This window comes from Oncorhynchus gorbuscha, unplaced genomic scaffold (genome assembly GCF_021184085.1).
Source record: "Oncorhynchus gorbuscha isolate QuinsamMale2020 ecotype Even-year unplaced genomic scaffold, OgorEven_v1.0 Un_scaffold_1529, whole genome shotgun sequence".
Lineage (NCBI taxonomy): Eukaryota > Metazoa > Chordata > Actinopteri > Salmoniformes > Salmonidae > Oncorhynchus > Oncorhynchus gorbuscha.
In genome coordinates, this window is record NW_025746280.1 from 39 (window position 1) to 26,116 (window position 26,078).

The following is a 26,078-nucleotide window of genomic DNA, read 5'->3' on the forward strand; positions in this document are numbered from 1 at the left end:
AGAATGTACAGCCTGTCGCCAGGGACTCAGAATGTACAGCCTGTAGCTAAGTGGATTCCAAGTGCTGTATCGGACACTACTTCAAGATGATGTTGAGTCAAAATGATTGAGTTAGTTTTTGATCCCTGGCAGACAAAGTCATGTAGAGGTTCTGTAAGATGCACAGTACTTTAACACAAATAATTATCTATATTGGGTTAACAACGAAACAAACAATGACAAGGAAATAAAGGACTAAAACACAATTCAGAGACAGACAGACAAGTGTTGAAAATGGCGGGTAAGATGAATAATAACACTGACAAGCTAAAATAAGTGAGGAGAAAGATGAGAAGTTTATTCTTTATTTGAATCTTTGAGGAGATGACAGGGAGGGTGAGACAAGGAGGAGAGGGAGATGAGGACAGGGAGATGAGGACGGAGGAGGAGAGGGAGATGAGGACGGAGGAGGAGAGGGAGATGAGGACGGAGGAGGAGAGGAGGGAGATGAGGACGGAGGAGGAGAGGAGGGAGATGAGGACGGAGGAGGAGAGGAGGGAGATGAGGACGGAGGAGGAGACAAGGAGGAGAGGGAGATGAGGACGGAGGAGGAGAGGGAGATGAGGACGGAGGAGGAGACAAGGAGGAGAGGGAGATGAGGACGGAGGAGGAGACAAGGAGGAGAGGGAGATGAGGAGAGGAGGACAGGCAGGAGGAGACAAGGAGAGGAGGACAGGGAGGAAAGGGAGATGAGAGGTTCAGGGAAGAGATGACGGAGGATGAGACGAGGACAGGGAGGAGACGAGGAGGACAGAGAGGAGAAGTTCAGGGAAGAGGATAGATAACTTACTCTTTCCCCCCTTCTTCCCCTTGCGCTCCTTCCTGTACTCCTCCTTGAGTTTGGTTATCAAACCCTGGTCCACGTCCCACGCCTCTGACATAGCAGACTGCTCCTCCTTCTCTACAGAGGGACAAAACCAGACCTGTTCAGGATCGGACTATATATATATATAAATAAATAAATATATATATAAATAAATATATATAAATAAATATAAATATATATAAAAATAAATACATATAAATAAATAAAAATAAATATATATATAAATAAATAAAAATAAGTATAAATAAGTATAAATAAATAAATAAAAATAAATAAATATAAATACATATATAAATAAATACAAATAAATAAATAAATATAAATACATATATATAAATAAATAAAAATAAATAAATAAATAAATATAAATACATATATATAAATAAATAAAAATAAATATAAATACATATATATAAATAAATAAAAATAAATAATAAGTCCCCCCCCCCCTCACCCCAGTCCGTCCCGTCCCCAGCGCTGCGGGACTCAGGCGATGTGTCCATGTTGTCAGGGCTGGACAGGAAGTCGAAGCCTTTCAGTGCGTCCTCTGCGTCCGGGTCCTCACTAGTGTCCATATTGAGGGTCGGTGATGATGACGATGGTGGCTTCTTCCTCACCATCTAGGGGACAGAGCGACGTTGTACTGTTAGTTACAGACCATTCTGATATTGTCAGCTCAGTTATTTTAATTGACTGATCTGGTATCATCAACTTCAGGAGGAAAAGGCTGTGTGTGTGTGTGTGTGTAGCGCGTGAGCCTTACGGTCCCCGTAGGTCCTGTCTGTTCCATGACAGTCCGATCCAACCCTGCACCATCTTCATCATCGTCTTCATCACAGTAGAACCTGAAGGTGTCCGGCACAACACTGGACTCAGACACCTCAGTCTTCCTACACACACACACACACACACACACACACACACACACACACATACACACACACACACACACACACACACACAGAGAGAGATTGGGCATCATGCCTGTTCCACAACACTGCAGTAGCATAATATCAGTATTAGCAGCATTATGGAAGAATCTGTTCAGGCCATGTGTTAACGGACTCATTTTACAACATCTATTTCCTGTGTTCTGAATGTCAACAGGCCGGAGCTAGCCCGCTAACCGCGATCTGGCCGGAGCTAGCCCGCTAACCGCGATCTGGCCTGGAGCTAGCCCGCTAACCGCGATCTGGCCTGGAGCTAGCCCGCTAACCGCGATCTGGCCTGGAGCTAGCCCGCTAACCGCGATCAGGCCTGGAGCTAGCCCGCTAACCGCGATCTGGCCGGAGCTAGCCCGCTAACCGCGATCTGGCCGGAGCTAGCCCGCTAACCGCGATCTGGCCGGAGCTAGCCCGCTAACCGCGATCTGGCCGGAGCTAGCCCGCTAACCGCGATCTGGCCGGAGCTAGCCCGCTAACCGCGATCAGGCCTGGAGCTAGCCCGCTAACCGCGATCTGGCCGGAGCTAGCCCGCTAACCGCGATCTGGCCGGAGCTAGCCCGCTAACCGCGATCTGGCCTGGAGCTAGCCCGCTAACCGCGATCTGGCCTGGAGCTAGCCCGCTAACCGCGAGCTGGCCGGAGCTAGCCCGCTAACCGCGAGCTGGCCGGAGCTAGCCTGATCCACCATCCTTTCACTAGGTCATATAAATAGAATTACTAGAAAGGACATTCACATTAATGTTCCGAGGTGTTGTTGCCTTCAAGAAAATTCTATCACTGTGTTGCGTGCAGTTCTGTATACCCACCCTCCTCCAGTGTCGGTGCCTTTAGGTACGGTGTCTGTCCCGTTGACCAGAGGGGTCTCTGGCCCGGTCCTCTCCCCGGGTCGACCCCCTCCGGCACCAGCCATAGCCAGCAGGGTTTGCACCCTCTGAGCCTTCACATCCAGGATGGTGTCGGTGTAACCCACCTCCTGAAGATACCTGGACACATTAGGGCCTCATAAATACATTTGATTGACTGAACCCACTGTAATAGTAGCCTGGTGTATTTATGATGTGTAGAGCTGCCTGGGTAACGGAGTTTTTTTAATTTTACCTTTATTTAACCAGGCAAGTCAGTTAAGAACAAATTCTTATTTTCAATGATGGCCTAGGAACAGTGGGTTCACTGCCTGTTCAGGGGCAGAACGACAGATTTGTACCTTGTCAGCTCGGGGGTTTGAACTTGCAACCTTCCGGTTACTAGTCCAACACTAACCACTAGGCTACCCTGCCGCCCAAATAAAGGGGGGGGGGGCTGTCAGGAGGAAAGGCTGCACAACAAATTTCTGAGTCTACCATTTTTTATTTATTTTTTAATCACAGGAGTGATGTTACATCAGGGCAATATGTAAACTGATCAGAAAGGGAGGAGCTCAGATACGACCTACGCTCTGTCATGGTGCAGTCTGGGTAGTAATAACGGTCAGTACTGTCAAAGGGATCCTCATCATAATGGTGTTTTCATTTTTTAAAATTTCACAAGGTAAGTTGACTGAGAACACGTTCTCATTTACAGCAACAACCTGGGGAATAGTTACAGGGGAGAGGAGGGGGATGAATGAGCCAATTACAAAACCAGGGATTATTAGGTGACCTTGATGGTTTGAGGGTCAGATTGGGAATTTAGCCAGGACACCGGGGTTAACACCTCTACTCTTACAATAAGTGCCATGGGATCTTTAATGACCTCAGAGAGTCAGGACACCCGTTTAACGTCCCCCTACACAGGGCAGTGTCCCCAATCACTGCCCTGGGGCATTGGGATATTTTTTTAGACCAGAGGAAAGAGTGCCTCCTACTGGCCCTCCAGCACCACTTCCAGCAGCATCCGGATGGTTGGTCCCATCCAGGGACCAACCAGGACAGACGCTGCTTAGGTTAGAGGAAAACCCACAGTGGGATGCAGGGTGGTGTGTTGCTGGTGGTGGTGTATGGGTAGTAGCAGTAATGACCAGTACTCTCCAGGAGAGGGAGCTGTTGCCACTGTTCACAGAGCTGTTTAGAAGAGAAAGTCCAGCCTGTCTGAGGAGCTGATGACCTTGTTTCCAGGGTTAGTGGTAGTGGTAGTGGTATAGTAACTCACTGTCTGAGGAGCTGATGACCTTGTTTCCAGGGTTAGTGGTAGTGGTAGTGGTATAGTAACTCACTGTCTGAGGAGCTGATGACCTTGTTTCCAGGGTTAGTGGTATGGTATGGTATAGTAACTCACTGTCTGAGGAGCTGATGACCTTGTTTCCAGGGTTAGTGGTATGGTATAGTAACTCACTGTCTGAGGAGATGATGACCTTGTTTCCAGGGTTAGTGGTATGGTATAGTAACTCACTGTCTGAGGAGCTGATGACCTTGTTTCCAGGGTTAGTGGTATGGTATAGTAACTCACTGTCTGAGGAGCTGATGACCTTGTTTCCAGGGTTAGTGGTATGGTATAGTAACTCACTGTCTGAGGAGCTGATGACCTTGTTTCCAGGGTTAGTGGTATGGTATAGTAACTCACTGTCTGAGGAGCTGATGACCTTGTTTCCAGGGTTAGTGGTATGGTATAGTAACTCACTGTCTGAGGAGCTGATGACCTTGTTTCCAGGGTTAGTGGTAGTGGTATGGTATAGTAACTCACTGTCTGAGGAGCTGATGACCTTGTTTCCAGGGTTAGTGGTATGGTATGGTATAGTAACTCACTGTCTGAGGAGCTGATGACCTTGTTTCCAGGGTTAGTGGTAGTGGTATAGTAACTCACTGTCTGAGGAGCTGATGACCTTGTTTCCAGGGTTAGTGGTATGGTATAGTAACTCACTGTCTGAGGAGCTGATGACCTTGTTTCCAGGGTTAGTGGTATGGTATAGTAACTCACTGTCTGAGGAGCTGATGACCTTGTTTCCAGGGTTAGTGGTATGGTATAGTAACTCACTGTCTGAGGAGCTGATGACCTTGTTTCCAGGGTTAGTGGTATGGTATAGTATAGTAACTCACTGTCTGAGGAGCTGATGACCTTGTTTCCAGGGTTAGTGGTATGGTATGGTATAGTAACTCACTGTCTGAGGAGCTGATGACCTTGTTTCCAGGGTTAGTGGTATGGTATAGTAACTCACTGTCTGAGGAGCTGATGACCTTGTTTCCAGGGTTAGTGGTAGTGGTATGGTATAGTAACTCACTGTCTGAGGAGCTGATGACCTTGTTTCCAGGGTTAGTGGTATGGTATAGTAACTCACTGTCTGAGGAGCTGATGACCTTGTTTCCAGGGTTAGTGGTATGGTATAGTAACTCACTGTCTGAGGAGCTGATGACCTTGTTTCCAGGGTTAGTGGTAGTGGTAGTGGTATAGTAACTCACTGTCTGAGGAGATGATGACCTTGTTTCCAGGGTTAGTGGTATGGTATGGTATAGTAACTCACTGTCTGAGGAGCTGACGACCTTGTTTCCAGGGTTAGTGGTAGTGGTAGTGGTATAGTAACTCACTGTCTGAGGAGCTGACGACCTTGTTTCCAGGGTTAGTGGTAGTGGTAGTGGTATAGTAACTCACTGTCTGAGGAGCTGACGACCTTGTTTCCAGGGTTAGTGGTAGTGGTAGTGGTATAGTAACTCACTGTCTGAGGAGATGATGACCTTGTTTCCAGGGTTAGTGGTATGGTATGGTATAGTAACTCACTGTCTGAGGAGCTGATGACCTTGTTTCCAGGGTTAGTGGTATGGTATAGTAACTCACTGTCTGAGGAGCTGATGACCTTGTTTCCAGGGTTAGTGGTATGGTATAGTAACTCACTGTCTGAGGAGCTGATGACCTTGTTTCCAGGGTTAGTGGTAGTGGTATGGTATAGTAACTCACTGTCTGAGGAGCTGATGACCTTGTTTCCAGGGTTAGTGGTATGGTATAGTAACTCACTGTCTGAGGAGCTGATGACCTTGTTTCCAGGGTTAGTGGTATGGTATGGTATAGTAACTCACTGTCTGAGGAGCTGATGACCTTGTTTCCAGGGTTAGTGGTATGGTATGGTATAGTAACTCACTGTCTGAGGAGCTGATGACCTTGTTTCCAGGGTTAGTGGTAGTGGTATGGTATAGTAACTCACTGTCTGAGGAGCTGATGACCTTGTTTCCAGGGTTAGTGGTATGGTATGGTATAGTAACTCACTGTCTGAGGAGCTGATGACCTTGTTTCCAGGGTTAGTGGTATGGTATAGTAACTCACTGTCTGAGGAGCTGATGACCTTGTTTCCAGGGTTAGTGGTAGTGGTATAGTAACTCACTGTCTGAGGAGCTGATGACCTTGTTTCCAGGGTTAGTGGTATGGTATAGTAACTCACTGTCTGAGGAGCTGATGACCTTGTTTCCAGGGTTAGTGGTATGGTATAGTAACTCACTGTCTGAGGAGCTGATGACCTTGTTTCCAGGGTTAGTGGTATGGTATGGTATAGTAACTCACTGTCTGAGGAGCTGATGACCTTGTTTCCAGGGTTAGTGGTATGGTATAGTAACTCACTGTCTGAGGAGCTGATGACCTTGTTTCCAGGGTTAATGGTAGTGGTAGTGGTATAGTAACTCACTGTCTGAGGAGCTGATGACCTTGTTTCCAGGGTTAGTGGTATGGTATAGTAACTCACTGTCTGAGGAGCTGATGACCTTGTTTCCAGGGTTAGTGGTATGGTATAGTAACTCACTGTCTGAGGAGCTGATGACCTTGTTTCCAGGGTTAGTGGTATGGTATAGTAACTCACTGTCTGAGGAGCTGATGACCTTGTTTCCAGGGTTAGTGGTAGTGGTATGGTATAGTAACTCACTGTCTGAGGAGCTGATGACCTTGTTTCCAGGGTTAGTGGTATGGTATAGTAACTCACTGTCTGAGGAGCTGATGACCTTGTTTCCAGGGTTAGTGGTATGGTATAGTAACTCACTGTCTGAGGAGATGATGACCTTGTTTCCAGGGTTAGTGGTAGTGGTATGGTATAGTAACTCACTGTCTGAGGAGCTGACGACCTTGTTTCCAGGGTTAGTGGTATGGTATGGTATAGTAACTCACTGTCTGAGGAGCTGATGACCTTGTTTCCAGGGTTAGTGGTATGGTATAGTAACTCACTGTCTGAGGAGCTGATGACCTTGTTTCCAGGGTTAGTGTATGGTATGGTATAGTAACTCACTGTCTGAGGAGCTGATGACCTTGTTTCCAGGGTTAGTGGTATGGTATAGTAACTCACTGTCTGAGGAGCTGACGACCTTGTTTCCAGGGTTAGTGGTATGGTATAGTAACTCACTGTCTGAGGAGCTGATGACCTTGTTTCCAGGGTTAGTGGTAGTGGTATGGTATAGTAACTCACTGTCTGAGGAGCTGATGACCTTGTTTCCAGGGTTAGTGGTATGGTATGGTATAGTAACTCACTGTCTGAGGAGCTGATGACCTTGTTTCCAGGGTTAGTGGTAGTGGTATAGTAACTCACTGTCTGAGGAGCTGATGACCTTGTTTCCAGGGTTAGTGGTAGTGGTATGGTATAGTAACTCACTGTCTGAGGAGCTGATGACCTTGTTTCCAGGGTTAGTGGTATGGTATAGTAACTCACTGTCTGAGGAGCTGATGACCTTGTTTCCAGGGTTAGTGGTATGGTATGGTATAGTAACTCACTGTCTGAGGAGCTGATGACCTTGTTTCCAGGGTTAGTGGTATGGTATAGTAACTCACTGTCTGAGGAGCTGATGACCTTGTTTCCAGGGTTAGTGGTATGGTATAGTAACTCACTGTCTGAGGAGCTGATGACCTTGTTTCCAGGGTTAGTGGTAGTGGTATAGTAACTCACTGTCTGAGGAGCTGATGACCTTGTTTCCAGGGTTAGTGGTATGGTATAGTAACTCACTGTCTGAGGAGCTGATGACCTTGTTTCCAGGGTTAGTGGTATGGTATAGTAACTCACTGTCTGAGGAGCTGATGACCTTGTTTCCAGGGTTAGTGGTATGGTATGGTATAGTAACTCACTGTCTGAGGAGCTGATGACCTTGTTTCCAGGGTTAGTGGTATGGTATAGTAACTCACTGTCTGAGGAGCTGATGACCTTGTTTCCAGGGTTAATGGTAGTGGTAGTGGTATAGTAACTCACTGTCTGAGGAGCTGATGACCTTGTTTCCAGGGTTAGTGGTATGGTATAGTAACTCACTGTCTGAGGAGCTGATGACCTTGTTTCCAGGGTTAGTGGTATGGTATAGTAACTCACTGTCTGAGGAGCTGATGACCTTGTTTCCAGGGTTAGTGGTATGGTATAGTAACTCACTGTCTGAGGAGCTGATGACCTTGTTTCCAGGGTTAGTGGTATGGTATGGTATAGTAACTCACTGTCTGAGGAGCTGATGACCTTGTTTCCAGGGTTAGTGGTATGGTATAGTAACTCACTGTCTGAGGAGATGATGACCTTGTTTCCAGGGTTAGTGGTAGTGGTATGGTATAGTAACTCACTGTCTGAGGAGCTGACGACCTTGTTTCCAGGGTTAGTGGTATGGTATGGTATAGTAACTCACTGTCTGAGGAGCTGATGACCTTGTTTCCAGGGTTAGTGGTATGGTATAGTAACTCACTGTCTGAGGAGCTGATGACCTTGTTTCCAGGGTTAGTGGTATGGTATAGTAACTCACTGTCTGAGGAGCTGATGACCTTGTTTCCAGGGTTAGTGGTATGGTATAGTAACTCACTGTCTGAGGAGCTGATGACCTTGTTTCCAGGGTTAGTGGTATGGTATGGTATAGTAACTCACTGTCTGAGGAGCTGATGACCTTGTTTCCAGGGTTAGTGGATGGTATAGTAACTCACTGTCTGAGGAGCTGATGACCTTGTTTCCAGGGTTAGTGGTATGGTATAGTAACTCACTGTCTGAGGAGCTGATGACCTTGTTTCCAGGGTTAGTGGTATGGTATAGTAACTCACTGTCTGAGGAGCTGACGACCTTGTTTCCAGGGTTAGTGGTATGGTATAGTAACTCACTGTCTGAGGAGCTGATGACCTTGTTTCCAGGGTTAGTGGTAGTGGTATGGTATAGTAACTCACTGTCTGAGGAGCTGATGACCTTGTTTCCAGGGTTAGTGGTATGGTATGGTATAGTAACTCACTGTCTGAGGAGCTGATGACCTTGTTTCCAGGGTTAGTGGTAGTGGTATAGTAACTCACTGTCTGAGGAGCTGATGACCTTGTTTCCAGGGTTAGTGGTAGTGGTATGGTATAGTAACTCACTGTCTGAGGAGCTGATGACCTTGTTTCCAGGGTTAGTGGTATGGTATAGTAACTCACTGTCTGAGGAGCTGATGACCTTGTTTCCAGGGTTAGTGGTATGGTATGGTATAGTAACTCACTGTCTGAGGAGCTGATGACCTTGTTTCCAGGGTTAGTGGTATGGTATAGTAACTCACTGTCTGAGGAGCTGATGACCTTGTTTCCAGGGTTAGTGGTATGGTATAGTAACTCACTGTCTGAGGAGCTGATGACCTTGTTTCCAGGGTTAGTGGTAGTGGTATAGTAACTCACTGTCTGAGGAGCTGATGACCTTGTTTCCAGGGTTAGTGGTATGGTATAGTAACTCACTGTCTGAGGAGCTGATGACCTTGTTTCCAGGGTTAGTGGTATGGTATAGTAACTCACTGTCTGAGGAGCTGATGACCTTGTTTCCAGGGTTAGTGGTATGGTATGGTATAGTAACTCACTGTCTGAGGAGCTGATGACCTTGTTTCCAGGGTTAGTGGTATGGTATAGTAACTCACTGTCTGAGGAGCTGATGACCTTGTTTCCAGGGTTAATGGTAGTGGTAGTGGTATAGTAACTCACTGTCTGAGGAGCTGATGACCTTGTTTCCAGGGTTAGTGGTATGGTATAGTAACTCACTGTCTGAGGAGCTGATGACCTTGTTTCCAGGGTTAGTGGTATGGTATAGTAACTCACTGTCTGAGGAGCTGATGACCTTGTTTCCAGGGTTAGTGGTATGGTATAGTAACTCACTGTCTGAGGAGCTGATGACCTTGTTTCCAGGGTTAGTGGTATGGTATGGTATAGTAACTCACTGTCTGAGGAGCTGATGACCTTGTTTCCAGGGTTAGTGGTATGGTATGGTATAGTAACTCACTGTCTGAGGAGCTGATGACCTTGTTTCCAGGGTTAGTGGTATGGTATAGTAACTCACTGTCTGAGGAGCTGATGACCTTGTTTCCAGGGTTAATGGTAGTGGTAGTGGTATAGTAACTCACTGTCTGAGGAGCTGATGACCTTGTTTCCAGGGTTAGTGGTATGGTATAGTAACTCACTGTCTGAGGAGCTGATGACCTTGTTTCCAGGGTTAGTGGTATGGTATAGTAACTCACTGTCTGAGGAGCTGATGACCTTGTTTCCAGGGTTAGTGGTATGGTATAGTAACTCACTGTCTGAGGAGCTGATGACCTTGTTTCCAGGGTTAGTGGTATGGTATGGTATAGTAACTCACTGTCTGAGGAGCTGATGACCTTGTTTCCAGGGTTAGTGGTATGGTATAGTAACTCACTGTCTGAGGAGATGATGACCTTGTTTCCAGGGTTAGTGGTAGTGGTATGGTATAGTAACTCACTGTCTGAGGAGCTGACGACCTTGTTTCCAGGGTTAGTGGTATGGTATGGTATAGTAACTCACTGTCTGAGGAGCTGATGACCTTGTTTCCAGGGTTAGTGGTATGGTATAGTAACTCACTGTCTGAGGAGCTGATGACCTTGTTTCCAGGGTTAGTGGTATGGTATAGTAACTCACTGTCTGAGGAGCTGATGACCTTGTTTCCAGGGTTAGTGGTATGGTATAGTAACTCACTGTCTGAGGAGCTGACGACCTTGTTTCCAGGGTTAGTGGTATGGTATGGTATAGTAACTCACTGTCTGAGGAGCTGATGACCTTGTTTCCAGGGTTAGTGGTATGGTATAGTAACTCACTGTCTGAGGAGCTGATGACCTTGTTTCCAGGGTTAGTGGTATGGTATAGTAACTCACTGTCTGAGGAGCTGATGACCTTGTTTCCAGGGTTAGTGGTATGGTATAGTAACTCACTGTCTGAGGAGCTGACGACCTTGTTTCCAGGGTTAGTGGTATGGTATAGTAACTCACTGTCTGAGGAGCTGATGACCTTGTTTCCAGGGTTAGTGGTAGTGGTATGGTATAGTAACTCACTGTCTGAGGAGCTGATGACCTTGTTTCCAGGGTTAGTGGTATGGTATGGTATAGTAACTCACTGTCTGAGGAGCTGATGACCTTGTTTCCAGGGTTAGTGGTAGTGGTATAGTAACTCACTGTCTGAGGAGCTGATGACCTTGTTTCCAGGGTTAGTGGTAGTGGTATGGTATAGTAACTCACTGTCTGAGGAGCTGATGACCTTGTTTCCAGGGTTAGTGGTATGGTATAGTAACTCACTGTCTGAGGAGCTGATGACCTTGTTTCCAGGGTTAGTGGTATGGTATGGTATAGTAACTCACTGTCTGAGGAGCTGATGACCTTGTTTCCAGGGTTAGTGGTATGGTATAGTAACTCACTGTCTGAGGAGCTGATGACCTTGTTTCCAGGGTTAGTGGTATGGTATAGTAACTCACTGTCTGAGGAGCTGATGACCTTGTTTCCAGGGTTAGTGGTAGTGGTATAGTAACTCACTGTCTGAGGAGCTGATGACCTTGTTTCCAGGGTTAGTGGTATGGTATAGTAACTCACTGTCTGAGGAGCTGATGACCTTGTTTCCAGGGTTAGTGGTATGGTATAGTAACTCACTGTCTGAGGAGCTGATGACCTTGTTTCCAGGGTTAGTGGTATGGTATGGTATAGTAACTCACTGTCTGAGGAGCTGATGACCTTGTTTCCAGGGTTAGTGGTATGGTATAGTAACTCACTGTCTGAGGAGCTGATGACCTTGTTTCCAGGGTTAATGGTAGTGGTAGTGGTATAGTAACTCACTGTCTGAGGAGCTGATGACCTTGTTTCCAGGGTTAGTGGTATGGTATAGTAACTCACTGTCTGAGGAGCTGATGACCTTGTTTCCAGGGTTAGTGGTATGGTATAGTAACTCACTGTCTGAGGAGCTGATGACCTTGTTTCCAGGGTTAGTGGTATGGTATAGTAACTCACTGTCTGAGGAGCTGATGACCTTGTTTCCAGGGTTAGTGGTATGGTATGGTATAGTAACTCACTGTCTGAGGAGCTGATGACCTTGTTTCCAGGGTTAGTGGTATGGTATAGTAACTCACTGTCTGAGGAGATGATGACCTTGTTTCCAGGGTTAGTGGTAGTGGTATGGTATAGTAACTCACTGTCTGAGGAGCTGACGACCTTGTTTCCAGGGTTAGTGGTATGGTATGGTATAGTAACTCACTGTCTGAGGAGCTGATGACCTTGTTTCCAGGGTTAGTGGTATGGTATAGTAACTCACTGTCTGAGGAGCTGATGACCTTGTTTCCAGGGTTAGTGGTATGGTATAGTAACTCACTGTCTGAGGAGCTGATGACCTTGTTTCCAGGGTTAGTGGTATGGTATAGTAACTCACTGTCTGAGGAGCTGACGACCTTGTTTCCAGGGTTAGTGGTATGGTATGGTATAGTAACTCACTGTCTGAGGAGCTGATGACCTTGTTTCCAGGGTTAGTGGTATGGTATAGTAACTCACTGTCTGAGGAGCTGATGACCTTGTTTCCAGGGTTAGTGGTAGTGGTATGGTATAGTAACTCACTGTCTGAGGAGCTGATGACCTTGTTTCCAGGGTTAGTGGTATGGTATGGTATAGTGTAGTAACTCACTGTCTGAGGAGCTGACGACCTTGTTTCCAGGACAGCTGGTTGTTCAGAGAGCCAGGAGCCTCATTCTCATTCACCTCATCTGGGGAGAAAAGGTATTTTGTCTGTAAATAAAATTGGACTGTCAGTCAGTCAATTTGTGTGTGTGTGTGTGTGCGTGTGTGTGCGTGTCAGTCTTACCAGAGTCATAGCTGGGAGGTTTCATGTCTCCTTGGTTCAACTCTGTTCCATATTTTAACTTGTGGTACTTGGCCCTGGAAGAGAAAGCAGAAACAACAGGGTTAAAAAGACAACAAACTATGATCATGACTGAGAAAAATCCATCCACCCGTCTCAAATCAATAACCAGGTGTTCATCCACCCTTTTAACGTGAATAATGTCAGATATTAGGTCACGACAGGCCTGATGGAAACCGCAAATTAGTCCACAAAACGTCAAAAAATATAAATATATATGTTTTGTGGACAAGGTGGGTGGATTATCTTTACATGTGGGTAAAATTATGCGAGAACCGACAGTGGAGAATGTTGATATAATACCCATCATGCTGTAGTAACCTTGGGAGTCACGTGATGATGTGTTGTGTGGTCGTCCCACTACGACTCAGGAAACCATGCAGTTTATTAGGCTACAGATCTGTTGTGTGGTCGTCCCACTACGACTCAGGAAACCATGCAGTTTATTAGACTACAGGGGTCTTATTCTGGTGACATGATGATCGAGGTGCTCCTTTATAATAAATATCTGGGGTCTTATTCTGGTGACATTATGATCGATGTGCTCCTTTATAATAAATATCTGGGGTCTTATTCTGGTGACATTATGATCGATGTGCTCCTTTATAATAAATATCTGGGGTCTTATTCTGGTGACATGATGATCTAGATCAGGGGTGTCAAAGTCAAATGGACGGAGGGCCAAATAAAAAATGTAGCTACAAGCCGAGGGCCGGACTGTTCGAATGTTCATTGAAAATTTTTTAAATGACGCATATAGTCTAGTGAACCTAATTGAACCTACTGAAAACCTAACAAATATATTCCAATATGATCAGATAAATAAAGCAATATTTTCTTATGGCTCTGTCAGTAATCTTTAATTTTCAACAGACACAAAAGACAAATTTCCTTTATATAAAAATCCCCATAACATGAACATTAAATGAAAGAAACCGGTATTCAAGGCACCATCAGTAGCCTATATTTTCTATTTTAGCAAAAGTGGGCTAAATTTACTTCAAAGAAAAAAACAATAATAGCAATTTTCTATCATCCACTCAACTGAAATATTTTAAAAATATAATTGGATTGAAATACAATAAAATAAAGTGCAAAAATCTATTAATCAAAAACAACACTTTGTTTAAGGAGAAGTAACATGCAGTGAAAACAAATATTAAACTTTAACTTTTAAACTTGAACTGAGTAAAAACTCTAAATATGTGATTGCACAGTAATGTTCACTTGTTTGAGGTTGAGGGTGATACTTGGTGGTGTCCCATCTTTTCCACAAGTTCATCAATGTTTGGGGTAAGGCTCTGAGCTGAGGAAATCCTCAGAATTGAGTGGAGGTGTTCAGCAGTAAGTCGACTTCTGTGTGATGTTTTGTTCAAGTTCATCAAAGAAAACAGTTGTTCACACAGGTATGTAATATAATAATAATAATAATAATAATATATGTCATTTAGCAGACGCTTTTATCCAAAGCGACTTACAGTCATGTGTGCATACATTCAACGTATGGGTGGTCCCGGGGATCGAACCCACTACCCTGGCGTTACAAGCGCCATGCTCTACCAACTGAGCTATTGAAGGACCATAGACAACGTTTGAGCAGCCTGGATGCGCAGCTGGGGCATTGTGTCGGGGAGGAAACGGGCGAACTCCGCAGCACCCACTGCCGCATATTTTGCCCTCAGTGCATCATTGCATTGGAGGTCAATCAACTCCATTTGGAGGTTTGGTGGTGAGCTTTCCACGTCAACAGCAAATGGGTTACCGAGCAGTTCCAACCTGCTTTTTTGTGCTTCAAAGTCAGCAAATCGGCGTCGAAAGTCAGCGGCAAGCATACCTATTTTATCAGCCAACTGTGCGCTCGGGAACGCACTGGTAGAGAGCTTCTCTTTCATGGTCTGGCAGCTGGGAAAGTGGCTCAAATTTTCTTTCCGCATCTGCGTCTCCCACAGAGTCAGTTTGGTTTTAAATGCCTTCACTGTACTGTACATATCAGAGATGACACGATCCCGACCCTGCAGCTGCAAGTTCATTGCATTCAGATGACTCGTAATGTCACACAGAAAAGCCATTTCACACAGAAACATTTCGTCTCGGAGTTGTGTTGTGTCTTTCCCTTTGCTGTCCAAGAACAGACAAATCTCCTCACGAAGCTCGAAACATCTTTGAAGCACCTTTCCCTGGCTTAGCCATCGCACCTCTGTGTGATAAGGCAAATCACCATGCTCCGTTTCTAACTCCGTCAGAAATGCCTTGAACTGGCGGTGATTCAAACCTTTGGCTCTGATAAAGTTAACTGTGCGCGTGATGATGCTCATTACATGCTCCATTTTCAAGGCTTTACCGCACAACGCTTCCTGGTGTATGATACAATGATAAGCTGTCAGCTCACCTGTCGCGTTTTCCTCTTGCATCTTTTCCCGTATCTTCCCCACCAGTCCGCTCCTGTGTCCACACATCGCAGGTGCTCCGTCGGTTGTCAAACCCACGAGTTTTTCCCAAGGCAGCTCCATCTCATTTACACATCTTGACACCTCTTCATACAAATCATGCCCCGTAGTTGTGCCATGCATAGGACGTAAAGCCAAAAACTCCTCTGTCACGCTTAGGCTGGAGTCCACTCCGCGGATGAAAATTGACAACTGGGCAATGTCAGAAATGTCGGTGCTCTCATCCACAGCCAAGGAATATGCAATGAAATCTTTTCCCTTTTTCACAAGCTGCTCTTTTAGATTGATGGACAACTGGTCTACTCTCTCGGCAATGGTGTTTCTGCTCAGACTCACATTTAAAAAGAGTTGCCTTTTTTCTGGGCAAACTTCGTCACAAACTTTAATCATGCAGTTTTTGATGAAATCCCCCTCCGTAAATGGCCGGGCTGATTTAGCGATCTCTTCTGCCAAAATAAAACTGGCCTTGACAGCAGCCTGGCCTTGTGATTTGGCTTTTTGAACAGAGCCTGTCGAGATTTGAGGCCTCGTTTTAATTCCTCTGCCTTTTGTAGCCTTTGTTCCATGTCCATATTCTTGTTTTTGTCCGCGTGTTTCGTTTCATAATGTCGTCTCAGATTATACTCTTTCAGTACCACCACACTTTCTCCACACAGAAGACACACAGGTTTTCCAGCTACCTCCGTGAACAAATACTCCGACTCCCACCTTGTTTGAAACCCCCGGTTCTCAGTGTCCACCTTCCGTTTTGCCATTTTTGATGGGTATCTGAAAGTTAATTTTACTGTGATGCTGACAACTGCTGTGCCAATAAATATTGAAATGAAGCAGCCTACTGCTCGGTGCGTCACCGTTGCATTGTGGGAAATGTAGTATTGGTGCGTGTAAAAGATCTGCGGGCTGCCGGCTTGCTGCGGTCTGCGGGCCGGTTCTAATAATAAATCAAGATCATCCCAGGGGCCGTAAAAAACCTTCTCGCGGGCCGGATGTGGCCCGCGGGCCTTGACTCTGACATATGTGATCTAGATGCTCCTTTATAATAAATATCTGGGGTCTTATTCTGGTGACATGATCGAGGTGCTCCTTTATAATAAATATCTGGGGTCTTATTCTGGTGACATGATGATCTAGATGCTCCTTTATAATAAATATCTGGGGTCTTATTCTGGTGACATGATGATCGAGGTGCTCCTTTATAATAAATATCTGGGGTCTTATTCTGGTGACATGATGATCTAGATGCTCCTTTATAATAAATATCTGGGGTCTTATTCTGGTGACATGATGATCGACGCTCGACTGCCGTTGGACAAATTCTCTCTCTTCTGTCCATAATAATGTCATCATGTGGACTAGCCTGACCACACTGTATCAGAGCTGTTGGCTGGAGCGCACGGGCCAACATCAGTGGGAACAAAACCCATCCGATTCAAATGTGATGGAAACCCTTAAAAAAAATAATAATTTTAAAGTGTATTTTTTATTACATGGGAATTTAACCCGGAAAATGTATTTTTATGTGCCCTATGTCATTATTAATCAGACTTTTATCTTCAACAAGTCAATTGATGGAAACATCCTATACATCTCTGCTGGGAAACCATTACCGTAATGACAGATTTTAGAATATTCTAATGTAAATCTTTATCCAATCGGATGGGAAACCTAGTTAGGTTGGGACCAAGGTGTTCCTGTTCAAATTGGTAACATCCTGTTTCCTGAGGGCTCTTCCTGATAGGAATGACCCGTTGCCAAGCAACCAGGGAAACCCACAAGACGAGTAACCTGATTCTGAAGCACATGACGTCGCTCCTAACTCTCTCCCAGAGAGGCGATGGCGTTACTGAAATTAACAGAGAAATGCATGTCCTCTGCTAGTGATGATGATGCTGCTGCTTCTGACAGGAACAGCAGGAAGAGGAAGGAATCTGATTGTCTGCTCACAAAAGGAGACACAACATAACAGAAGACTGATGCACCCAGACGCCGGTTGAAAGATTAAGAAAACCCCTGCTGTTCAAAACGCATATTGTTCATTAGACTAGATGCCAGGTTCTGGGGTTGTGTTCTACAGTCTCAACTAGACATATTGTTCATTAGACTAGATGCCAGGTTCTGGGGTTGTGTTCTACAGTCTCAACTAGACATATTGTTCGTTAGACTAGATGCCAGGTTCTGGGGTTGTGTTCTACAGTCTCAACTAGACATATCGTTCATTAGACTAGATGCCAGGTTCTGGGGTTGAATGTAACAAGCATCCCACATTGTGTTCTACAGTCTCAACTAGACATATCGTTCATTAGACATATATATATATATATTGTCCCCCAAAATAGCCTGTTAATATACTGCCTTACTCCAGGGAAATAAAAGTACACTTTTTCCACAATTAATTGTCATCAAGAACCATCCAAAACAGCAATTGTCCCAGAAATATGCTTCAAATGTTGATTTTCTTACATTGCCGTTAAATGACATAAAATGGCCGCCAGTGTCCAGTATAGAGATTCCTGTTCTCCAGCACATTTATTGATTATTTGATATCGGTGGAATTATCGGACAATACCAGTGTAGCGATTTAAAAGGCCAATAACAGCAGATTATATCGGGTGTTCTCTAAGCATGATGGGATGTTAATTGCTTAATTACCTCAGGTACCACACCTGTGTGGAAGCACCTGCTTTCAAATACACGTTGTTACTCTCATTTACTCAAGTGTTTGCATTATTTTGTCAGTTACCTTCTACATCCACCCCGTGACAATAGAACCTGCGACATGGTTTATATATATATAAAAATCGGGTTCTCACGGATTTGACATACTTTCCCAAACCATGTCGCAGGCTGTTTTAAACTAATCCTGGGTTGATAATTATTGGTTTGACAACAAACAACGTTCACTCATGTTACCTAGATAGCGAACAACCTGCTAACTGAACAGTAGGTCTAGGCACATCTGATTGGCCCAGGAAGAAAGGGGGCGGGAGAGAGAGCAAAGAGGAGAAAGAGGAGGAGAGCGAGAGAGATAAAACAAAGAGAGAAAAAAAAGAGGGGAGATAGAAATGACATCTCTACATCCTGTTCCAGAGGCAGAGCGGCCATGGGGAGGGAGAGCATCATTGTTGTTACCACGGCAACCTGCTGTTGCAGGCACAGTGCTGACACCATGGTGTCGGTGAACAGACTCAGAAAGAGGAGTCGAAAATGATCCTGCTGCTGCTTTTCCTGGAACACAAGGGGATGAACGATCCCCCAGGGAAAGTCAGACAGAAACCGCTCTAGGAAAGGACAGGAGGACAGAAAAACTCAGAGAGCAGTAGAGCCGTGACCTTGTCTTGATTGAGTTTCCCCCAGGGTAAGGCAGACAGAAACTGTTCCAGGGCAGTGTCATCAGTAACCAGACACCAATCTGTCCTCTGTACAGACGTCACAACACCAGGGGACTGTCTTTTCCTTCCAGGGTCATCTGTCATTGTAGACCCTCGGATTTTCTGCTGTGTAAGTTTCACCGCCATGTTTATTTTACCTTTATTTAACCAGCCAAGTCAGTTAAGAAATGTGTTCCTATTTTCAATGACGGCCTAGGAACAGTGGGTTAACTACTGGCCTGGGAACAGTGGGTTAACTACTGGCCTGGGAACAGTGGGTTAACTACTGGCCTGGGAACAGTGGGTTAACTACTGGCCTGGGAACAGTGGGTTAACTACTGGCCTGGGAACAGTGGGTTAACTACTGGCCTGGGAACAGTGGGTTAACTACTGGCCTGGGAACAGTGGGTTAACTGGCCTGGGAACAGTGGGTTAACTGGCCTAGGAACAGTGGGTTAACTGGCCTAGGAACAGTGGGTTAACTGGCCTAGGAACAGTGGGTTAACTGGCCTAGGAACAGTGGGTTAACTGGCCTAGGAACAGTGGGTTAACTGGCCTAGGAACAGTGGGTTAACTGGCCTAGGAACAGTGGGTTAACTGGTCTAGGAACAGTGGGTTAACTGGTCTAGGAATAGTGGGTTAACTGGTCTAGGAATAGTGGGTTAACTGGTCTAGGAACAGTGGGTTAACTGCATTGTTCACGTGAACACTTTTGGCTGTCGGGCCCTCTGTCTTTATCAGTGTGGTGCATTCATATAAAGGTCATAGGTTCATGTGATGATGCTATGTGATGTGTAAATGGCACCGCTACGCTACAGCCATCCGTGTCCAGCATTGCCCATCAGCCACTGGGGGAACGATTCTTCTGAAATCAAGGAAAGCTGCTATACATTACCTCATGTCATTTCGGCACACTTTATAATACACTTCATTTAGTTGTCAAAAATGACTAAAATGGCCCGCTGTTTTGGTAAAATAGACTCCCTTTCATTTTGGTCACATCACATCTGCATCCATGTCTCAGTTGTCTCGAGGCTTAAAAAATCCTTCTTTAACCCGTCTCCTCCCCTTAATCTACACCGATCGAAGAAGATCTAACAAGTGAAATCCATGAGGGATCATATAGCTTTCACCTGGGTTCACCTGGTCAGTCTGTGTCATGAAAATAACAGGTGTTCTTAATGTTTTGTATACTCAGTGTTCTTAATGTTTTGTATACTCAGTGTTCTTAATGTTTTGTATACTCAGTGTTCTTAATGTTTTGTATACTCAGTGTTCTTAATGTTTTGTATACTCAGTGTTCTTAATGTTTTGTATACTCAGTGTTCTTAATGTTTTGTATACTCAGTGTTCTTAATGTTTTGTATACTCAGTGTTCTTAATGTTTTGTATACTCAGTGTTCTTAATGTTTTGTATACTCAGTGTTCTTAATGTTTTGTATACTCAGTGTTCTTAATGTTTTGTATACTCAGTGTTTGTGGCCTTGTCCTACCAACATATTGTTTTGCATAACATCTCATTCTCTTCCCAACAGCAGAAATATTACAAATATATACAATAATAATATTATATAACAATTATCAGGCCATGTAACTTCCTAATTCAGCCTACATAAATGTTACACGCAACACAAACCGATACACACAAGCAGAGAATAAAGTTATTCAAAATAGTGATTTACCCAGTCGGCTATAGAGGGGGTCTTGACCCAGTCAGCTATAGGGGGGTCTTGACCCAGTCAGCTATAGGGGGGTCTTGACCCAGTCGGCTATAGGGGGTCTTGACCCAGTCGGCTATAGAGGGGTCTTGACCCAGTCAGCTATAGGGGGTCTTGACCCAGTCAGCTATAAGGGGGTCTTGACCCAGTCAGCTATAGGGGGGGGGGTCTTGACCCAGTCGGCTATAGAGGGGGGGGTCTTGACCCAGTCGGCTATAGAGGGGGTCTTGACCCAGTCAGCTATAGGGGGGGGTCTTGACCCAGTCAGCTATAGGGGGGTCTTGACCCAGTCAGCTATAGGGGGGGGGGGGGGGGTCTTGACCCAGTCAGCTATAGGGGGGGGGGGGTCTTGACCCAGTCAGCTTTAGAGGGGGTCTTGACCCAGTCAGCTATAGGGGGGTCTTGACCCAGTCAGCTATAGGGGGTCTTGACCCAGTCAGTTATAGGGGGTCTTGACCCAGTCAGCTATAGGGGGGTCTTGACCCAGTCAGCTATAGGGGGGATCTTGACCCAGTCAGCTATAGGGGGGGGTCTTGACCCAGTCAGCTATAGGGGGGTCTTGACCCAGTCAGCTATAGGGGGATCTTGACCCAGTCAGCTTTAGGGGGGTCTTGACCCAGTCAGCTTTAGGGGGTCTTGACCCAGTCAGCTTTAGAGGGGGTCTTGACCCAGTCAGCTTTAGAGGGGGTCTTGACCCAGTCAGCTTTAGGGGGTCTTGACCCAGTCAGCTATAGGGGGGTCTTGACCCAGTCAGCTATAGGGGGGTCTTGACCCAGTCAGCTATAGGGGGGTCTTGACCCAGTCAGCTATAGGGGGGTCTTGACCCAGTCAGCTATAGGGGGGGGATCTTGACCCAGTCAGCTATAGAGGGGGTCTTGACCCAGTCAGCTATAGGGGGGTCTTGACCCAGTCAGCTATAGGGGGGGGTCTTGACCCAGTCAGCTATAGGGGGGTCTTGACCCAGTCAGCTATAGGGGGGGGGGTCTTGACCCAGTCAGCTATAGGGGGGGTCTTGACCCAGTCAGCTATAGGGGGGGGTCTTGACCCAGTCAGCTATAGGGGGGTCTTGACCCAGTCAGCTATAGGGGGGGGTCTTGACCCAGTCAGCTATAGGGGGGTCTTGACCCAGTCAGCTATAGGGGGGGGTCTTGACCCAGTCAGCTATAGGGGGGGGGTCTTGACCCAGTCAGCTATAGGGGGGGGTCTTGACCCAGTCAGCTTTAGGGGGGTCTTGACCCAGTCAGCTTTAGGGGGGTCTTGACCCAGTCAGCTTTAGAGGGGGTCTTGACCCAGTCAGCTTTAGAGGGGGTCTTGACCCAGTCAGCTTTAGAGGGGGTCTTGACCCAGTCAGCTTTAGAGGGGGTCTTGACCCAGTCAGCTTTAGAGGGGGTCTTGACCCAGTCAGCTTTAGAGGGGGTCTTGACCCAGTCAGCTTTAGGGGGGGGTCTTGACCCAGTCAGCTTTAGGGGGGTCTTTACCCAGTCAGCTTTAGGGGGGGTCTTTACCCAGTCAGCTTTAGGGGGGGGTCTTACCCAGTCAGCTTTAGGGGGGGGTCTTTACCCAGTCAGCTTTAGGGGGGGGGGTCTTTACCCAGTCAGCTTTAGGGGGGGGGGTCTTTACCCAGTCAGCTTTAGGGGGGTCTTTACCCAGTCAGATTTAGGGGGGGTCTTTACCCAGTCAGATTTAGGGGGGGGGGGGGTTCTTTACCCAGTCAGATTGAGTTATTATCCCTTTTCCGTTTCTGTGCCTCCAAATGTTACCATGGCTACGTTCAGTAGTCTACTGGTAATGTTACCATGGCTACGTTCAGTAGTCTACTGGTAATGTTACCATGGCTACGTTCAGTAGTCTACTGGTAATGTTACCATGGCTACGTTCAGTAGTCTACTGGTAATGTTACCATGGCTACGTTCAGTAGTCTACTGGTAATGTTACCATGGCTACGTTCAGTAGTCTACTGGTAATGTTACCATGGCTACGTTCAGTAGTCTACTGGTAATGTTACCATGGCTACGTTCAGTAGTCTACTGGTAATGTTACCATGGCTACGTTCAGTAGTCTACTGGTAATGTTACCATGGCTACGTTCAGTAGTCTACTGGTAATGTTACCATGGCTACGTTCAGTAGTCTACTGGTAATGTTACCATGGCTACGTTCAGTAGTCTACTGGTAATGTTACCATGGCTACGTTCAGTAGTCTACTGGTAATGTTACCATGGCTACGTTCAGTAGTCTACTGGTAATGTTACCATGGCTACGTTCAGTAGTCTACTGGTAATGTTACCATGGCTACGTTCAGTAGTCTACTGGTAATGTTACCATGGCTACGTTCAGTAGTCTACTGGTAATGTTACCATGGCTACGTTCAGTAGTCTACTGGTAATGTTACCATGGCTACGTTCAGTAGTCTACTGGTAATGTTACCATGGCTACGTTCAGTAGTCTACTGGTAATGTTACCATGGCTACGTTCAGTAGTCTACTGGTAATGTTACCATGGCTACGTTCAGTAGTCTACTGGTAATGTTACCATGGCTACGTTCAGTAGTCTACTGGTAATGTTACCATGGCTACGTTCAGTAGTCTACTACTAATGTTACCATGGCTACGTTCAGTAGTCTACAACTAATGTTACCATGGCTACATTCAGTAGTCTACAACTAATGTTACCATGGCTACATTCAGCAGTCTACTGGTAATGTTACCATGGCTACATTCAGCAGTCTACTGGTAATGTTACCATGGCTACGTTCAGATGCAAAACATTCTTGAAAGTTGCAGATAGATATTCCATGAATAGAGATAACAATCAACATGTCAGAGGCGTGTTTGTTCTACATGGGAGATTTATATCAGAAAGATATGAAACGTTGTGTCCTGCTGAACGCGCCCCAGGTTGCTAGCAAAAGCTAGCTAATGAGGTAACATGAATTTTACGTGCTTCAGCACTCGGCGGCCCCATTCTGTGAGCTTGTGTGGCCTACCACTTCGTGGCCGAGCCGTTGTTGCTACTAGACACTTTCACTTCACAATAACTTGACTTGCAGTCGACCGGGCCAGCTCAAGCAAACTGACTTGTTGGAAAGATGGCATCCTATGACAGTGCCACTTTGAAAGTCACTGAGCTCTTCAGTAAGGGCCATTCTACTGCCAATGTTTGTCTATGGAGATTGCATGGCTGTGTGCTTGATTTTATACACCTGTTAGCAACAGATGTGGCTGAAATAGCCGAATCTATTAATTTGAAGGGGTGTCCACATACTGCTGGGGTCGTTTAGCAAAACGACAGTAGATCAATGACTGTCGACACACTGTCACATGAAGTTCAAACACTGAAGGAGAAGACGCCTCGGTTGGTCACAAAAGAGGAGGTATTTTAGGTAGAAATAGCAATATGAGCAAAACAAAACGTGGATCTGCAATTCGTAACGTTTGAATGTATTTTTTTTGCAATGTTACATTTGGATGGGTTTGGGGCCCGCCGACGCAGTGGCATCTATATCCCTGACAGTTACCCATATCTGTCAAGCTGGTTTTATAGGCTCCTCACTATGAGTCAGAGCCACTTTTAATGTCATATTCTCATTTGCCACTGCTAAAAATCAATGTCACCTATATGTGCGGCAGCGTAGCCTAGTGGTTAGAGCGTTGGACTAGTAACCGGAAGGTTGCGAGTTCAAACCCCCCGAGCTGACAAGGTACAAATCTGTCGTTCTGCCCCTGAACAGGCAGTTAACCCACTGTTCCCAGGCCGTCATTGAAAATAAGAATATGTTCTTAACTGACTTGCCTGGTTGAATAAAGGTAAAATTTAAAGATTTTTTTTTTTTAAATGTATGTTTATTAGCTAGCATCGAAATTGTCTCACATGCCACCGGAGTTTGACACTTGATTACAGTTTGCATATCAAATCAAATCAAATTTATTTATATAGCCCTTCGTACATCAGCTGATATCTCAAAGTGCTGTACAGAAACCCAGCCTAAAACCCCAAACAGCAAGCAATGCAGGTGTAGAAGCACCGCAATAGACCGACAGATGGTCATCGGGTTCTGTGACGTACCTCTCCTGTTTGAGAACGTATTCCAGCATCTTGATCCTCCTAACCAGGTCCTTCTTCAGGTTCTCCTGTCCTTTCCTCTCTCCCTGGAGGAACGCCGTCTGAGCCTGGAGGAGAAACACAATATCAGTCATCACCAATACATTCTCTTGTCCTTTCCTCTCTCCCTGGAGGAACGCCGTCTGAGCCTGGAGGAAGCATATCGCATGCCATTAACAGACAGTATCAACTACACATGATCAGAGCTTTCCTCTGGCCTTGCAGGAAGTCTATCTAGGCCTAGAGAGGGAAAAGGCATCACAATCAACACTCAATACATTCAGCAGACAAACTGTTTCATCAGCATCATTCGTATGTCAATATACCTGCATTAAACTCTGATATATTTCTGTGTCTGAGATAATACTGCTCGCATTCTAAATTACATAATTGTTCGTTTTGGGAGAAATTAACTTTTCCTTAAGAAGCTGAACAGACTGCAAAGCAAATGAGATGTTTCTTCAGACAATTGGCACAGAGTTTATTTAAAAAATGTGCTTCTTTTTTATCAACTAAAAGCCGGCTATAACCAGCAAACGGAACCCTGGACACACACACGCGGTTCAGCACATTAGACAGGCTTCCCAGACCAACAGTCTTCTAGTCCTACCACAGGGCAGGGGAGACTCTACACCTTACAGTTGTAAGTCGCTCTGGATAAGAGCGTCTGCTAAATGACTTAAATGTAAATGTAATGTAAATGCATAACACAGGTAAACAGGGAACAGTCAGGAGATGAGCCCAACCAGAACCCTGTCTTTAGTCCGTAGCAAGTGGGCACCACAGAATCTGGGACAGCGAGACAATCAAGAAGGAGTATTTTTTGAGTGAGTGAGAGTGAGTGATTCTCTTTGAAAGCAGCACTGTTGATGTCTAAAACAAAATGAGTCACAGCTGCTTAAACCAGATTTAAATAAATGTGAGCTTCATTTCACATCCACCCACCATCCTCATCCAATGTTTCTATAGAAACATCCAGAACATCCTCATTGACCCCAGTGGGGAATCGACCACACCTATTGACCCCAGTGGGGAATCGACCACACCTATTGACCCCAGTGGGGAATCGACCACACCTATTGACCCCAGTGGGGAAATCGACCACACCTATTGACCCCAGTGGGGAAATCGACCACACCTATTGACCCCAGTGGGGAAATCGACCACACCTATTGACCCCAGTGGGGAATCGACCACACCTATTGACCCCAGTGGGGAATCGACCAAACCTATTGACCCCAGTGGGGAATCGACCAAACCTATTGACCCCAGTGGGGAATCGACCAAACCTATTGACCCCAGTGGGGAATCGACCAAACCTATTGACCCCAGTGGGGAATCGACTAAACCTATTGACCCCAGTGGGGAATCGACTAAACCTATTGACCCCAGTGGGGAATCGACTAAACCTATTGACCCCAGTGGGGAATCGACTAAACCTATTGACCCCAGTGGGGAATCGACTAAACCTATTGACCCCAGTGGGGAATCGACTAGACCTATTGACCCCAGTGGGGAATCAACTAGACATATTGACCCCAGTGGGGAATCAACTAGACGTATTGACCCCAGTAGGGAATCAACTAGACGTAATGCCCCTAGTAGGGAGTCAA

At 45.7% G+C, this 26,078-nt stretch overlaps 1 protein-coding gene across 1 annotated transcript in view; it reads right to left on the minus strand.

The window, feature by feature from the left end:
- Window positions 1–737: 737 nt before the first annotated feature.
- The window catches only part of LOC124023180 (striatin-like), a 51,786-nt gene continuing 26,445 nt past the window's right edge, over window positions 738–26,078 (minus strand). Inside the window, exons 2-8 of the mRNA XM_046337708.1 lie at window positions 24,430–24,533; window positions 12,777–12,850; window positions 12,600–12,678; window positions 2,615–2,791; window positions 1,629–1,755; window positions 1,320–1,485; window positions 738–940 (exon numbers count right to left, since the gene is read on the minus strand). Of these exons, the coding sequence (XP_046193664.1) occupies window positions 738–940; window positions 1,320–1,485; window positions 1,629–1,755; window positions 2,615–2,791; window positions 12,600–12,678; window positions 12,777–12,850; window positions 24,430–24,533 (930 nt within the window). The remainder of the gene's footprint in view (window positions 941–1,319; window positions 1,486–1,628; window positions 1,756–2,614; window positions 2,792–12,599; window positions 12,679–12,776; window positions 12,851–24,429; window positions 24,534–26,078) is intronic.